This window comes from Leptonychotes weddellii, chromosome 14 (assembly GCF_054177405.1).
Source record: "Leptonychotes weddellii isolate Sample4059 chromosome 14, ASM5417740v2, whole genome shotgun sequence".
Taxonomy (NCBI): Eukaryota; Metazoa; Chordata; class Mammalia; order Carnivora; family Phocidae; genus Leptonychotes; species Leptonychotes weddellii.
This window is the reverse complement of record NC_138382.1, coordinates 74,246,014-74,260,294: the sequence shown is the minus strand read 5'-3', so window position 1 is coordinate 74,260,294 and position 14,281 is coordinate 74,246,014. Positions and strand designations below refer to the sequence as shown.

General features: G+C 53.0%; 1 protein-coding gene across 5 annotated transcripts; it reads left to right on the top strand.

The window, feature by feature from the left end:
• Positions 1 to 813: 813 nt before the first annotated feature.
• PHYHD1 (phytanoyl-CoA dioxygenase domain containing 1) lies at positions 814 to 14,202 on the top strand. 5 transcript variants are annotated; one of them, XM_031020098.2, is made up of 12 exons: positions 814 to 1,077; positions 1,331 to 1,387; positions 4,630 to 4,788; positions 8,800 to 8,881; positions 9,021 to 9,068; positions 10,485 to 10,540; positions 10,625 to 10,687; positions 11,332 to 11,353; positions 12,367 to 12,495; positions 12,596 to 12,712; positions 13,522 to 13,648; positions 13,777 to 14,202. In XM_031020098.2, the coding sequence occupies exons 2-12, from the start codon at positions 1,355 to 1,357 to the stop codon at positions 13,820 to 13,822; spliced, it is 882 nt and encodes a 293-aa protein (XP_030875958.1). In that variant the 5' UTR covers positions 814 to 1,077; positions 1,331 to 1,354; the 3' UTR covers positions 13,823 to 14,202. The 5 variants fall into 5 exon arrangements, with proteins under 5 accessions (XP_030875958.1, XP_030875954.1, XP_030875955.1 ...); XM_031020094.2 differs by having other exon boundaries at positions 1,328 to 1,387; XM_031020095.2 differs by lacking the exon at positions 814 to 1,077 and adding an exon at positions 1,121 to 1,137 and having other exon boundaries at positions 1,328 to 1,387.
• The last annotated feature ends 79 nt before the right edge of the window (positions 14,203 to 14,281 follow it).

Here is a 14,281-nt window from a genome sequence, read left to right as displayed (position 1 = left end):
AGGAGCCTGGCCACCCCCCTCCCTGGCCCTCGGGAATCGTCACCGAGCAGTCACTCCCAGGGCAGTGGGCCCAGAAAACACGACTTGACTTGGGGCCAAGGCTCCTGAAGGCTGAGCTCATGTCCCCACGCTCACTCCCAAGACATTCTGTCCCTTCGCCATTCAGAAAAATGTCATTCCGGGAAAGGCCAGGGGCCAGTCTTCAGGAGCTACAGCCAAAATGGCCCCATCAGCTGCTGAGCAGGGCCGGTGGCTTCTGTCCTGGCTGGTGGTGTCCACTGTGCCAGCTGTATTTGAGACACCCAACATCTTGGGCCTGGGGGGTGGGTGGGGAACAGGAACCAGGGTTTCTCCCTCCCTCATTCTGGAGACCCAAGCCCCCATCTATATCCTCTTCCTCTTTCTTTTTCTTTTTAGATTTATTTATTTAAGTAATCTCTGCACCCAATGTGGGGATTGAACTCAGGACCCAGAAATCAAGAGTCATATGCTCTTCCACCTGAGCCAACTAGGTGCCCCTAGCCCCTTCGCCTCTAAGATATCCCTTTACCTGCTGTCTTCCTCTGAGCTGTAGGCTGACCCTTCCATCTTTCCCTAATCCTCCCAAGGCTGACAGAGTTTCAGGGGATCAGAGCTGGGAGAGGCCCAGACAATTCTCTGAGGGACCTTTTCCACCTTTGGAACACAAAGCCACTTGGCCCAGTCTGACCCGTCTGATGTGTATCCCCCCACCCCCACCCCACATTGATGCTGGTGGCCTGGGGACTTTCTAATCCACGTGTGAAGTCCAGAGAGGGGCTGACATTTGTGCTTGCTTCAGCAGTACATATACTAAAAAACAGAGAGGGTCTGACATTCATCAGAGGTCACAGTGAGTCAGGGTGCCTGGACTGGGACTCCGGGATCCTCCTGCCTACCCAGCTTCTTTCAACTGACACTCCTGGAATACAATTTCTAGGCACCTGGTTAGCAGCCAGAAGGGGGTGGTTTCTGCAAAGCAACTGGGAGGGAGTCATTAAAAACCATGAAGGAGATTGGAAAGGGCTAATCCTGGATTAACTGGGGGATGGACCCAGGGTATTGAGCTGGGTCAGAGGCAAGGGCTCCATCCAGGCACAGAAGTGATGGGGGCGGGGGGTAATTCAGGCTGATGTGTGTGCTTGGGGGAGGGGGGGCTGGGGGCTGGGATTGGGTTTCGTCAGGGTAGGCAAGGGTTAAGTCCTCCTGGGCCTCCCAGGCTCCAGCTACTCTGCACCCCCACCGTACTAGGAACTTCCGAACTTGAACTTCATACTCTAATTTGTATTTTCTCCTCTCTGGCCTCCAGCAGCGCAGCACCCAGAGTCTCATCCTCATGGCCTGCCCGAGCCCCTCCCAGCTCCAGAAGGTAGGGTCATGTGGGGTGGGGGTCCGAGAGGGTCAGGTAAGAGTTGGGGGTGCCTCCGCGCCTCTAGTAGACCCTGGGAAACTCAACCTGACCCCCTGCCATTTTTCAGAAGAGGAAACTGAAACCCAGAGTGGTCAGTGTCCAACCACTACCCCTAACTTCTGCACACAGAGCCGGGGGCCGTCAGGGCCACAGGTCCGGGGTGAGGTGGGAATGTGTGACGGAAACCAGAATAAAGAGTAAAGATCAGGTGCGCCTGGGTGGCTCAGTCGGTTGAGCGTCTGCCTTTGGCTCCGCTCATGATTTCCGGGTCCTGGAATTGAGCGCCGCACCGGGCTCCCTGCTCAGCAGGGAGTCCGCTTCTCCCTCTGCCTCTGCCTGCCCGCCCTGCTCCGGATCCGGCGCACTCGCACTCTCTCGCAAATAAACAAAAATCTAAAACAAAAACAAAAAGTAAAGATGGGCCAGTCCAGGCCCAGGAGTGGGCCCTGAGAGCAAAGAGGGCAAGAGGAGGGGAACGCGGGCGGGGGTGGGATGGGGTGGGGGGAGGAGCCAGGGCCCGGGATGGGGCGGGGTCAACGAGGGGCGGATCGCCCCGCCCCCGCCCCGAGCCCGGCGAGGGCGGCCAGGTCCCACCAGCGGTCAAACACGAAAGGCTAACGCTTGGGAATTAAGAGTGACACAGACTTAAAAAACGCGACCCTTGTTTGTTCCTGATGACAAGAAGAAAATGCTGGGGCACCTGGGTGGCTCAGATGGTTAAGCGTCTGCCTTCGGCTCAGGTCATGATGTCGGGGTCCTGGGATCCAGCCCCACATCGGGCTCCTGGCTCAGCGGGGAGCCTGCTTCTCCCTCTCCCTCTACCTCTCTCCCTGCTCATGCTTTCTCTCTCTCTCTCTGTATCTCTGTGTCTCAAATGAATCAATCAATCAATCAATCAATCTTAAAAAAAAATACAGAAAAATCTCGAAGAAGAAAATGAAAAACTACCCATAATTTGCCACCCTGAGACTTAGTATTTTGGTAGACAGCCCTAGAATCTTTAAAAGTCGATCACCATAGCTACTTCTTATGAGTGTTTGCCCAGCGTTTTATAAAGGAGGAAGTACTGTTTCTCTGACTTGATGGTCTGAGGGCCAAAGAGGGAAGGGGGCTGCCCAAGATCTTGCACTGGCTAAAATATTAATCTGTGTTCAGCTTTTTTTTTTTTTTTTTCCCCATCTCACAGTGTATCAGGCACATATGTCCATGTCAGTAAATATTTTTCTACCACATGATTTTTATCAGCTGTGTTGTGCTCCAGATAGATCAAACATACTTTGTTGAATGACTCTCCTTGTGCTGAGCATTTAGGTTGTTTCCGATTTATTGCTCTCGTTCAACCAGCCTCAGTGAATATCCCCATTAGTACATCTTTGCTCCCTTATTTGCTGAGCCCCCAAGTTTTTACCTCAACAAGTTCTTGCCTCAGTGTGTCTGCTGGGTCACGGGTACACACAGTTTGCTGTGGGTGACCTAGTTCCCAAGGAGGAAATGTTCAGCTTGATACTGATGTGAGGATTAAGTTTTTTTTTTAAAGAAAGATTTTATTTATTTATTAGAGAGAGCGAGAATGAGCATAAGCAGGGAGAGAGGCAGAGGGGAGAGGGAGAAGCAGACTCCCCGCTGAGCAGGGAGCCCGAGTGGGGCTCCATCCCAGGAGCCCTCGATCATGACTTGAGCCACCCAGGCGCCCCGAGGATTAAGTATCTGTCACGCAGAGCTGTCCAGAGACCAAAGGGACCACAGTGGGTGAACATGAATGTCCCAACTTCCCACGTGTGGAAGCCAGAACTGGGCATCCATGGGGGAGTGAGGGAGGGAGTGGGGGGGAGTCAGTAATTGGGAATCAGATACTTCACAGTGGGTTCAAGAGGTGACTTCCAATGCTAAGATTTTATAATGGTCTGCAAGCAAACATGTAGATGTTCTCTCTCCTCATGCCTCTCAATAGCCACAGAATAAGAGGTCTGGAGGCAAATCAGAATAAGCTCACTGTTTTAACCTGTCCGGCTGTGCGCTGCATTCAGGACAAAGCCCACCTCCTTGCCTGGCCTGCCCCCCCCCGCCTCCCTTCTGCCCCCACCCTCACTTTGCTCCATCTGGCCCCAATTCCTTGTGTCCCTCCCATGCTTAGGGACTTCACACATCCTGCTCCCTTGGTCTAGAATTTTCATCCTTGTCTCCAACTCTCATTATCCTGCTGGTCCCCTTTATTTTTTTAAAAGATTTTATTTAGGGGCACCTGGGTGGCTCAGTCGTTAAGCGTCTGCCTTCAGCTCAAGTCATGATCCCAGGGTCCTGGGATCGAGCCCTGCATCGGGTTCCCTGCTCTGCGGGAGGCCTCTTTCTCCCTCTCCCACTCCCCCTGCTTGTGTTCCCTCTCTCACTGTGTCTCTCTCTGTCAAATAAATAAAATCTTAAAAAAAAAAAAAGATTTTATTTATTCGCGCGCGCGCACGCGAGAGAGAGAAAGCACGAGCAGGGGGAGGGGCAGAGGGAGAGGGACAAGCAGACTCCCCGCTGAACAGGGAACCTGATATGGCACTGGATCCCAGGACCTGGAGATCATGACCTGAGCCAAAGGCAGCCACTTAACCAACTGAGCCACCCAGACGGCCCTGCTGGTCCCCTTTAAATGCCCCTTTAAATACCAAATGTCAGAGCTGCTGCCCTGAGACTCCTCTGTCCCCCCATCTGGTTTACATTAGACACCTCTGCCTTTAGCTCTTGAATCTGCCCTCCCCCTCCTTGCATGCAGCGGTTTGTGACAGCACATCTCTCTGCACGCTGGTTTGTTTGATGTCAGCCTCCGTTGCTAGACTGTAAGCTCCAGGACGGCAGGCTTCCTCATTACTGTAGCTCCAGCCCCTAAAACCATGCTGGTACACAGTAGATGCTCAATGAGTTGTAGTTGAATAAATGAATGAGGTTGTATTCCCATGTGACCCAAGCCCACTGGAGGGGAAGAATGGGGGGGCACCTCCCCTTCCTCCTCCCTTCATTCAAGCAACCAATATTGGCTGCTCCTCACTGGGTTCCAGACACCGTGGCTGGGGTGGGGGTGCGTGTGGGGGAGACAGAGCAATGAACAGGACACTTGGTCCTGCCCTCACACAGCTTTGGGTTTCAGGGAGGGGTCAGGTCAGTCCTCATAAACAGCGTGTGAAAGGGGGAAGCCTGAGTTTTCTTCTTGCCTTCAGTTTCAGGAGGATGGATTCCTGGTGCTGGAAGGATTTTTATCTGCAGATGAATGTGCCGCCATGCAACAGAGGATTGGCGAGCTAGTGGCTGCCATGGATGTCCCTGCCCACTGCCGCATAGAATTTTCCACCCGGGAAGATGAGCAGCTGGGAACCAAAGTAAGTGCCTGGGGCAGGTGAGAATGGGATCTGGTCTTTGATGGGGGGGCTCAGTCCCCAGCCAGAGCAGCAGCCTGGAAGGGAGGGCCCCGAGGCCCATGGGCTCGTTCTGGTAACAAATCAGGCCCTGAGCCCTCCCTGTGCCAGGCTAAGTGCCTTATCTGCGTATTTCCTTCGCTCCTCACTATGGATTTTTTTTTTTTTTAAAGATTTTATTTATTTATTTGACAGAGAGAGAGAGAGAGAGCGAGCGAGAGCAGGAACACAAGCAGGGGGAGTGGGAGAGGGAGAAGCAGGCTTCTTGCCGAGCAGGGAGCCCGATGCGGGGCTCGATCCCAGACCCCTGGGATCATGACCTGAGCCGAAGGCAGACGCTTAATGACTGAGCCACCCAGGCATCCCCTCACTATGGATTTATAAGGTTGGTGTTATTACCCCCATTTGACAGCTGGGGAAAATGAGGCCTGGCTCACTTGCCCCACACCCTGTGGTTAGTAATTGGTAGAATGGGGATTTGAACCCAGATCGGCTGTTCACGGCTCTGCTGTACTTCCTTAGTGGTTCTCCTGCCCCAAGGGCCTCTTTTGTGGCCAGCAATCCAGAATGAGACAAGTGATTCTGATGGACCCCGCCCTGTGTCAGCCTTATCCGCCAGTGAGACTAGAAACACAGCTTCTCCACCCCCACCCCTCATGACTTAATAGGACTCAATACAGTTTGACATGGGGTAAGTTGAGACTCGGGGTTCTCCCACACAGTTCACTTAACCCTTCAGGAGCCTGTCTGTGGGGGCGCCTGGGTGGCTCAGTTGATGAAGCGTCTGCCTCCAGCTCAGGTCATGGTCCCAGGCATCGGGCTCTCTGCTCAGCGGGGAGTCTGCTTCTTCCTCTCCCTATGTGAGCCCTCTCGCTTTTGCTCTCTCTTAAATAAATAAATACAATCAGAAAGAAAGAAAAAGGAAGGAAGGAAGGAAGGAAAGAAGGAAAGAAGGAAGGAAGGAAAGAAAGAAAGAAAGAAAAGAAGGAAAGAAAGAAAGAAAGAAAGAAAGAAAGAAAGAAAGAAAGAAAGAAAGAAAGAAAGAAAGAAAGAAAGAAAGAGAAAGAAAGAAAGAAAGAGAGAGAGAGAGAAAGAGAAAAGAAAAACGGAAAAAGGAGCCTGTTTGTGGCGTGGCCCCTGAGCCAAAGCTGCGGTCTCTGCCTGCTAATACAGCTCCTTCATGCTGTGGCGCTCCTGCCATCTGGTGGTCATAAAGGGAATTACAATGGCCAGAAGACGGAACCAGGAGAGCGCGGCTGGGGCACTTCAGTAGGACTAAGGGTTACAGAATAATTTCCTCCAAATAGTGGGTTTCATTTGCCCTCACTCCCGCCTTCTAGGTGGGGACAGCAGAGAAGGGGGTCCAGTGCCTAGATACAGGTCACTCAAGGCCCCAAAGAGTGAGGGGGGCCAATCTAGTGCCCTCCAAGCTGCCTTCTGAGAATGTTCCAGAGACCAGTGAAGGGTTGGGTGGAGAATGGGAGAATAAAGTGTCTTGGTTTATAATGCTTGCAAAGAGCTCAGCACAGTGCCTGGTACTCGGTAAACCCTCAATATTCACCACTGATATTAAGACTTTGAAATGGGCATTAAAAGGAAAAAGATCAGGGGCACCTGGGTGGCTCAGTTAAGCCTAACCCTCGAGGTCCTGATCTCAGGGTCCTGATCTCAGAGTCCTGGGATCGGGCCCTGTGTCAGCCTCCCTGCTCAGGGGGGAGTCTGCTTGTCCCTCTCTCTCTGCTCCTCCCCCCACCCATGTGCGCACATGCATGAGCGTGTGCTCTCTCTCTTTCAAATAATTAAATAAAATCTTAAAAAAAAAAAAGGAAAAAGATCAGTGGGTGTCCCATCCCCTTCCAGCTTACTTTGAGTTATTTTCTGACTCTGTAAGTTGTATAGAACTGATAATAACAGGGGAGCCTGGCTGGCTCAGTCAGTAGAGAATGTGACACTCGATGTTGGGGTCGTGAGTTCGAGCCCCATGTTGGGTGTAGAGATCACTTAAAAATTTAAAAAAATTAAAAAAAAAACTGATAATAATGTCCACAGAAGTGGGTATGAAGTGGGTCCAGCAGAATGCAATTATCGTTTGTAGATCGATCCGTGTCCCATCCATCTGCAAATTCATTTCAGCATTCTTGGAATTCTTTGAACATTTTACTGGTTCCCTTGTGAATTAAGGAGTCAAGTAGAATCTTTGACATGTTTAACTTCATTATCTTTAATTATTATTATTATTTTCTAAGTAGGCTCCACGCCCAGCATGGAGCCCAGCGTGGGGCCTGAACTCACAACCCTGAGATCAAGACCTGAGCTGAGATCAAAAGTCGGACACTTAATGACTGAGCCATCCAGGCGCCCCAGCTTCATTATCTTTAATATTATTATTATCAGTTATGCTTCCCTGATTTGTTTCCCTCACCCTGATCCTGATACAGAACAGCTATGAATGTTGGAAAACAAACGTATAGTTTTCAGTGGGAAGTGTGGTGAAAGGGCCCGGCAGGTCACCACAGACCCCGAGGCACACGTGAGAGCAGGTGTGCACGTGTGAGGGAGCCAGGGGGCAGTGCCACCTGGAGAACTTGGGGGGTCAGCACCCTCAGCTCCATTCGTGTGACCACACAGGAAGGTAGGGAGATTGTGCTACATGACGGTAGCCAAGGGCAGCTAAAACCACAGGGAAAACATTGGGCATCTTCCTGAAGCGTCACTTTCATATGACGCTAAGAAATGTAAACCATGGGGGCGCCTGGGTGGTGCAGTCAGTTAAGCCTTCGACTCTTGGTTTTGGCTCAGGTTGTGATCTCAGGGTTGTGAGATCGAGCCCCACGTCGGGCTCTGTGCCCAGCAGGGTGTCTGCTTGAGATTCTCTCTCCCTCTCCCTCTGCCTTTCCTCCCCCAGCGTGCGCCTCTCTCTCTCTAAAATAAATAAATCTTTTAAAAAAAGAAACATAAAACATGATATTAAAATTAACAAGGAAAGGTTATTGAGAAAACAGAAAAAGATGAGTAATAGGTTATATTCATCAAGCATTTAGCCGTGCCCTGGCTGTTTTCTGTTTAGCAACAGCAGTAATGATGATGATAAAAGCAGATATTCACGCGGCACTTTCCACATTCCAAGGACTGTTCTGGTGCTTTATGTATATACCAATTCAAAATCTCTACAATGCCCTATGAGATACCTTTTTTTAAATTTTTTTTTTTTAAGATTTTTATTTATTTATTTATTTATTTGAGAGAGAGAATGAGATAGAGCATGAGAAGGGGGAGGGTCAGAGGGAGAAGCAGGCTCCCTGCCGAGCAGGGAGCCCGATGCAGGACTCGATCCCAGGACTCCAGGATCATGACCTGAGCCGAAGGCAGTCGTTTAACCAACTGAGCCACCCAGGCGCCCCCCTATGAGATACCTTTAATCACATCTCTACTTAATGAGGCAACTAAGCCCAGAGAGGTTTAGTACTGTGGTTGTGGTCACACAGCAACCCCCTGGCAGAGCTGGGATTTGAACCCGAGTATTCTAGCTCTATGGGCTGTGCTCTCAACTACTGTAAGATTCAGCCTCTGCCCGAAGCCTCCACCAATCCAGAGGAGGTCCGTTCTTTTATTATTTCCCTTTACAGATGAGGAAACAGGCGTCGAGCAGTAAAACAAGTGACCAAGGCTACCTGGGAACCATGCCTGTTTGATTACGGTGCCTAGGTTCAGAATCACACCGTACCGAGCCTAAGAATCATGTGACTTATTAAGGGGTTTCCAAGAAGTTTTATGCTTGTGGCTTCCTATTGCACTTCCAGGCACTTGGGGTTCCTGTTCACTGAGGTCTGTGCCTCAGTGGATGAGTTTGAGAAGGGCCAGGGGGGTCTGTAGCCCTGCGGGGTTGGGAAGCATGAGCATCCCCTTCCCTCTTGGCCGGGCCCGGCTCTGACCCTGTGATGCTCTCTCAGTCCCTCTGACATCCCCTCTCCACAGGGCCAGGGCGACAAAGACTATTTCTTGAGCAGTGGCGACAAGATTCGATTCTTCTTCGAGAAAGGTGTTTTTGACAAGAAAGGTTCGGAGCTGGGGCCCCCGGGGTGTGGGAAGGGCTGGACTGGGGTGTCTCCCCCCACAGCTGGGGGGCCCCCAAGGCCAGTTGCTCAGGGGAAGGTGGACTCCAGCTCATTTGCCTTTACCTGTTCCTTGTGCTACAGGAAATTTCCTGGTCCCTCCGGAGAAGTCCGTCAATAAAATTGGCCACGGTAAGCAGGTGCCTGGGGGAAAGGAAACAGGGAAACTGAGGCCTGAAGAGCCTTGGGGCCTAACCCAAGGATCACCGTAAGTTAGTGGCCCAGCAAAAGGCATTTCTGGCTTCAGTTCCCCTTCTGGGCCTGCTCCTCTGGCCTTATGATGCTAATCCTAGACACTGCCACCACAGCGCTGGGAAGAGGGGCCACCTTAGCCGCCCATGCAGATGGACGTGTGCAGACCCTCTGCTGCCCGACCTGGTAATGATCCAGGCCTCAGGCATGGGGGTGCCTCCTGGTTCCCACTGCTTCCTGGAGCCTCCTTCAGGAGCACTTAACATGTTAGCATCGCCCATATTCTGAGACCCCAACATGAAGCTAGGGTGCCATCTTTTTTTCTGCAGGATCATACGTTATAATTTATTTTGCAGACCGCTTATTTTTTTTTTAAGATTTTATTTATTTAGAGAGAGAGAGAAAGAGAGAGTGTGCGAGCAGGGGGAGGGGGAGAGGGAGAGAGAGAATCTCAAGCGGAATCCCCACTGATCGCAGAGTCCGATGCAGGGGCTCGATCCCATGACCCTGAGATCATGACCTGAGTCAAAATCAAGAGTCGGACGGACGCTCAACTGACTGAGCCACCCAGGTGCCCCCACTCATTTTTAAACTTGAAGTTATATCATGGTAGCTTTCTGAAAAGAATTGTGGTAAAATACATATAAAATTTGCCATCATAACCATTTTGAAATACACAATTCAGTGGCAATAAGTATATCCAACCCTCACTTTTTAAAAAAAAGATTTTATTTATTTATTTGAGAGACAGAGCACGAGCGGAGAGGGGAAGGGGCAGAGAGAGAGGAAGAACCAGACTCCCCACTGGGCAGGGAGCCCGACGCAGGACTCGATCCCAGGACCCCGGGATCATGACGTGAACCCAAGGCAGATGCTTAACCGACTGAGCCACCCAGGTGCCCACCATCCCTCACTTTTTGTAATGACAACAATAATAATAATGAGGTGATCAGGTATTCGGTGCCAGGCCCTGGCTTGAGGCCGCACATGTGTTAGCCCTTCGAGTCTTGGGGCAGCCTGAGAGGCAGGGCTGGTGTCTGGTTCTGCGGTACAGAGGAGAAACAGGCTTAGAGGAGAGAAATGGTCACCTGAATCAGCACAGAGCAAGTGGCAGGACCGAGATTACTACCAAGTTAGGGGCCCCTTTGAGTCAGGTCTGGAGTGAGGTTTCCAGATGGCTGCAAGGTTGAGAATAAGGTTGTGGGCCCATCTCTTGGTTATAAACCAGCAGAAAGCTCAATGCATACAAATAGGTGAGAAGCCATAGTAAGGCCCGTGTCTGGGCACCCAGGGCCAGGCACGGAGGGACGCGTGAGGGCGGGGGGGCTGGCTCGTCAGCCTGCCTCTGTCCTGCAGCTCTGCATGCCTATGACCCTGTCTTCAGGAGTGTCACATACTCCCCCAAGGTGCAGGTGAGCAGGGGTGTGGATGAGGGTCGGGGGGGGCCCAGATGTGAGTGAGGGCAGACTGGAAGTTTGACCTCTGTCCCCTTTCAGGCTTTGGCCAAAAGTCTGGGCTTCCAGATGCCCGTGGTCGTGCAGAGCATGTACATCTTCAAGGTGAGCTCCCCTGTCCTCCCCAGGCCTCAGTTTACCCTCTGTAATATGGGCAGAGTCCTCATACCAGGCCCCTCCTTACGATGGGGCCAAAAGCTGCTTCCCTGAGGAATTACTAAGTTGCAAGGAGAACATGCAAAATCCGTCTCCTCTGGGTAAGGCACCTGGCATTTAGTTGGTGCTCAGTTAAAATTTTGTGGCAGGAGGGAAGGAGACCCCTAGGACTCCCTTCTTCCTTCTTTTGCCATTGAAATGCTCTGCTCCCAGCTTCAAGGCCCAGCTCAGTGCCACCTCCTCCAAGAAGCCTTCCAGTTTTCCCCTGGGAAGAGAGGGACCATCTCTGATTGTGGGGCTGAGAGGCTTAGCCTCAGGCCTGGGCCCAAGTCACTCTTGCCGCCCCTCACTTCTGCCTTTGCTCTCGGTAGGCATGCGTGTGCCCAGACTTGGAGCACCCTGTGGGCAGGGCGCTTTCTCTCTTTGCAGCCCTCCTGGGCCTGGCACATGGTGGGTACTCCATGGCTGGGTGCTGGCGTGGAATCCTCAGAGGATAACCTGTGGCTGGGTTAGAGCACCCCACAAGACTCAGAGCGGCCCCTGCTCCAATCCACTTTCCTCTGGCCTCACCTGGCCCTTCTTCTCTCTTGCAGCAACCTCACTTTGGTGGCGAAGGTGAGCTGAGAACACGCTGTGGGGGCCAGCAAAGGCCACGGTGGGAGATCTGGGGCATTGGTGGTTGTCAGGTCTGTGGAGGGAGGGATGGCGCTTGCTGAGGTGTCCATGGGCAAGAGGGAGAAGCTAACTTTTGTTCCCCTCTGGATGCACAGATACCCTTTAGAGCCTCCCTCGTGGGCGATTATCTACTTCCGCTTAAATACCTCCTGTGACAGGGGGCTCATCCCCTCACAGCCAGCCCTTTCCTTTCTTGCATGAGCCCAAGTCGGCCTCCTTGTGACTGCCTGCTCCTCCCCACCATTCAGCCCGAGGACAGTCTCCTGAAGGGATGAGCAGCCCCTCCCCGAGTTCAGCACCCCCACCTCCTTCAGTCGGTCCTCCTCCAAATTCTTTGGAGCACCCACCATTAGGACACCTTCCTCTGGACACTGTCTGGATTGTTCAAGTCCCTCTTCAAGTTTGGGGCTTGGAAAACACACAGTTCCCCGGGAAGGAAGGAAGTGAGACTAGCATCTGCAGTCTGAAGTCCTTTGTTCAGTGGTCCTCCGTCCTGGCTGGGCCCCAGCATCGGGTGGAGGGAGTTAAGATGTGGATGGGGGCCAGTCGCACGCCCTCTCCTTTTGTACTCAACTGCCCAGTCTTACGCTGCCCGGTGGACCTTCTGGTGGCTGTTTGGTAAAGGATGGTGGCTTTAGTTGCCTGGCTAGAATCAAACCACATCAGCCACTTTTTAGCACGTATAGCGTTGAGCCCAGTACTAAGCACTTTTCACACACTGTGTCGTGGGGTCCTCCAGCAACCCTATGAGGTAGGTGACTGCCGAGGCCACTTCATGGTTTAGGAAATGGAAGTTTTGAGAGGTGAAATCTCGTGCCCTGAGTCTCCAGGCCAGGAAGTGGTGGGTTTCCAACTGACCCGGGAAGGCTCTGAGAGCACCAGGGAGTGGGGAACAAGGCCAAGGTGAGGTGGGCCAGGTTCCTCATGCCCGGGGTTGGGGTGGCCTGCTGCAGTCGCCCCTCACCAGGACTCCACCTTCCTGCACACGGAGCCCCTGGGCCGGCTTCTGGGCATATGGATAGCACTGGAGGATGCCACTCTGGAGAATGGCTGCCTCTGGTTCATCCCAGGCTCCCATACTGGTAAGGACACCTGTCTCATCCTGCCCACTCGTATCCCTCCCCCCCACTGGCAGAGAGGCCCGGATAAAAGAGAGGCTAAAGGCTCCACCTTGGCCTGCAGGTGGGGTGTCCAGAAGGCTGGTCCGGACCCCTGCTGGCTCGAAGCCTGACGTCAGCTTCCTTGGGTCAGAGCCTGTCCGGGATGCCAGCCTCTTTGTGCCCACCCCAGTGCAGAGAGGTAGGTGGGATGCAGAGGACAGGGAGGCAGGCTCCGAGGCCGTGCCTGTGGGTCTGTGCTTGCTCCGACCACCCAGCTCCCCTGAGGGCCGTGAAGTCACAGAATGGGAGGTGGGACTGGAAGGGCACTGGGAAGTCTGAGGGCCGCACCATTTACCAGAAGGCCTCCTGGATCAGGCTAGAATTCAGACTCTGCTGTCTCTTTGGGCAAATGACTGAACCTCTCTGAGCCTCAGTCTTTCCAAACGTAAAGTGGGGATGTCAGTGAGATAGAGGATGCATACAAGATGGGGCACACAGCAGATGCTGAACGAATGCTGGCCATTCCTTTTAGAACAGGGCAACCTGATGTCCAGCCTGGCTTTTTTTTTTTTTTTTTTTTTTTAAGATTTTATTTATTTGAGAGAGAGAGAGCATGAGTGGGGGAAGGAGGCAGGGACAGAGGGAGAGGGAGAAGGAACGTGGGGCTCAATCCCAGGACCCTGGGATCATGACCCGAGCTGAAGATAGACGCTTAACCACTGAGCCACCCAGGCACCACCCGGCCCAGCTTTTGATAGCGAGGTCCCAGCTGCTTGGCACAGTACAGACACTTTGGCCTGGTTCTCCAAACACCACAGAAGGGGATGCCCTTGCCAAGGCTTGCCAAGGGCACAGGTCACAGCAGAGGGGACTTGGTCCCAGGGGAACCTCCGGCCAATAGCATAGCCTCTGACCCTGGGGGATGAACAGGCCACGGAACCACTCAAGGGAGGAGGGGCTTTGTCCCTCCCTGCCAAGTGTTCTCCTGATCTGGTGCGTTCCTGCCAGGGGACCTCGTCCTAATCCATGGAGAAGTGGTACACAAGAGTGAGCAGAACCTCTCCAACCGCTCACGCCATGCCTACACTTTCCATCTCATGGAGAGCTTGGGCACCGTCTGGAGCCCGGAGAACTGGTAGGTGGCAGGGTGTGTGTGTGTGTGTGTGTGCGTGCACGCGCGCCTTGGACAAGCTCCTGAAGAGGTCCTGGAGGCAGGGAGCAGTGACACTCGTGCCTCAAAGTCATCTCTCTCTCTCTCCGCAGGCTCCAGCCAACAGCTGAGCTGCCCTTTCCCCCACTGTACACCTGAACGCCCTCTCTGGGCCGGGCCTGGCCCCTCTGGGTGAAGCCGTGGGCCGCACACACCAGCGCCTTGCCAGGCTGCCCAGCTGCAAAGGAGAAGTCGAATCTCTTCCCCCTGCACTTTCTCCCTGCCGGGGTCTGTGCCCTTCAGCCCTGCAGCCAGGCAGGCGGGAGGTGGCAGGTGGGCAGCAGGAGCCCCGGATGGATGGCCTTCCGGAGACCTCTACCTCTCTGCCTCTCCCCTGCCCCACCTCAACCTCCCCCTGAAGGCAGCCTCTCACCATGAAAGCATTCTGGCCACTTCTCTGCTGGCTTCCCACTGTTCTCTCAGATGCAATTCGGATTATTATGGTGCAAGACATGCAATAAAAGCGACTTCTGAATGCAGCTTCTCGACCCTTCTTTCCCAAACTGCCTTGCTTTCAAGATGGTGTCCCAGCCCTGCCAGGTGAGGTCTGCACGACTT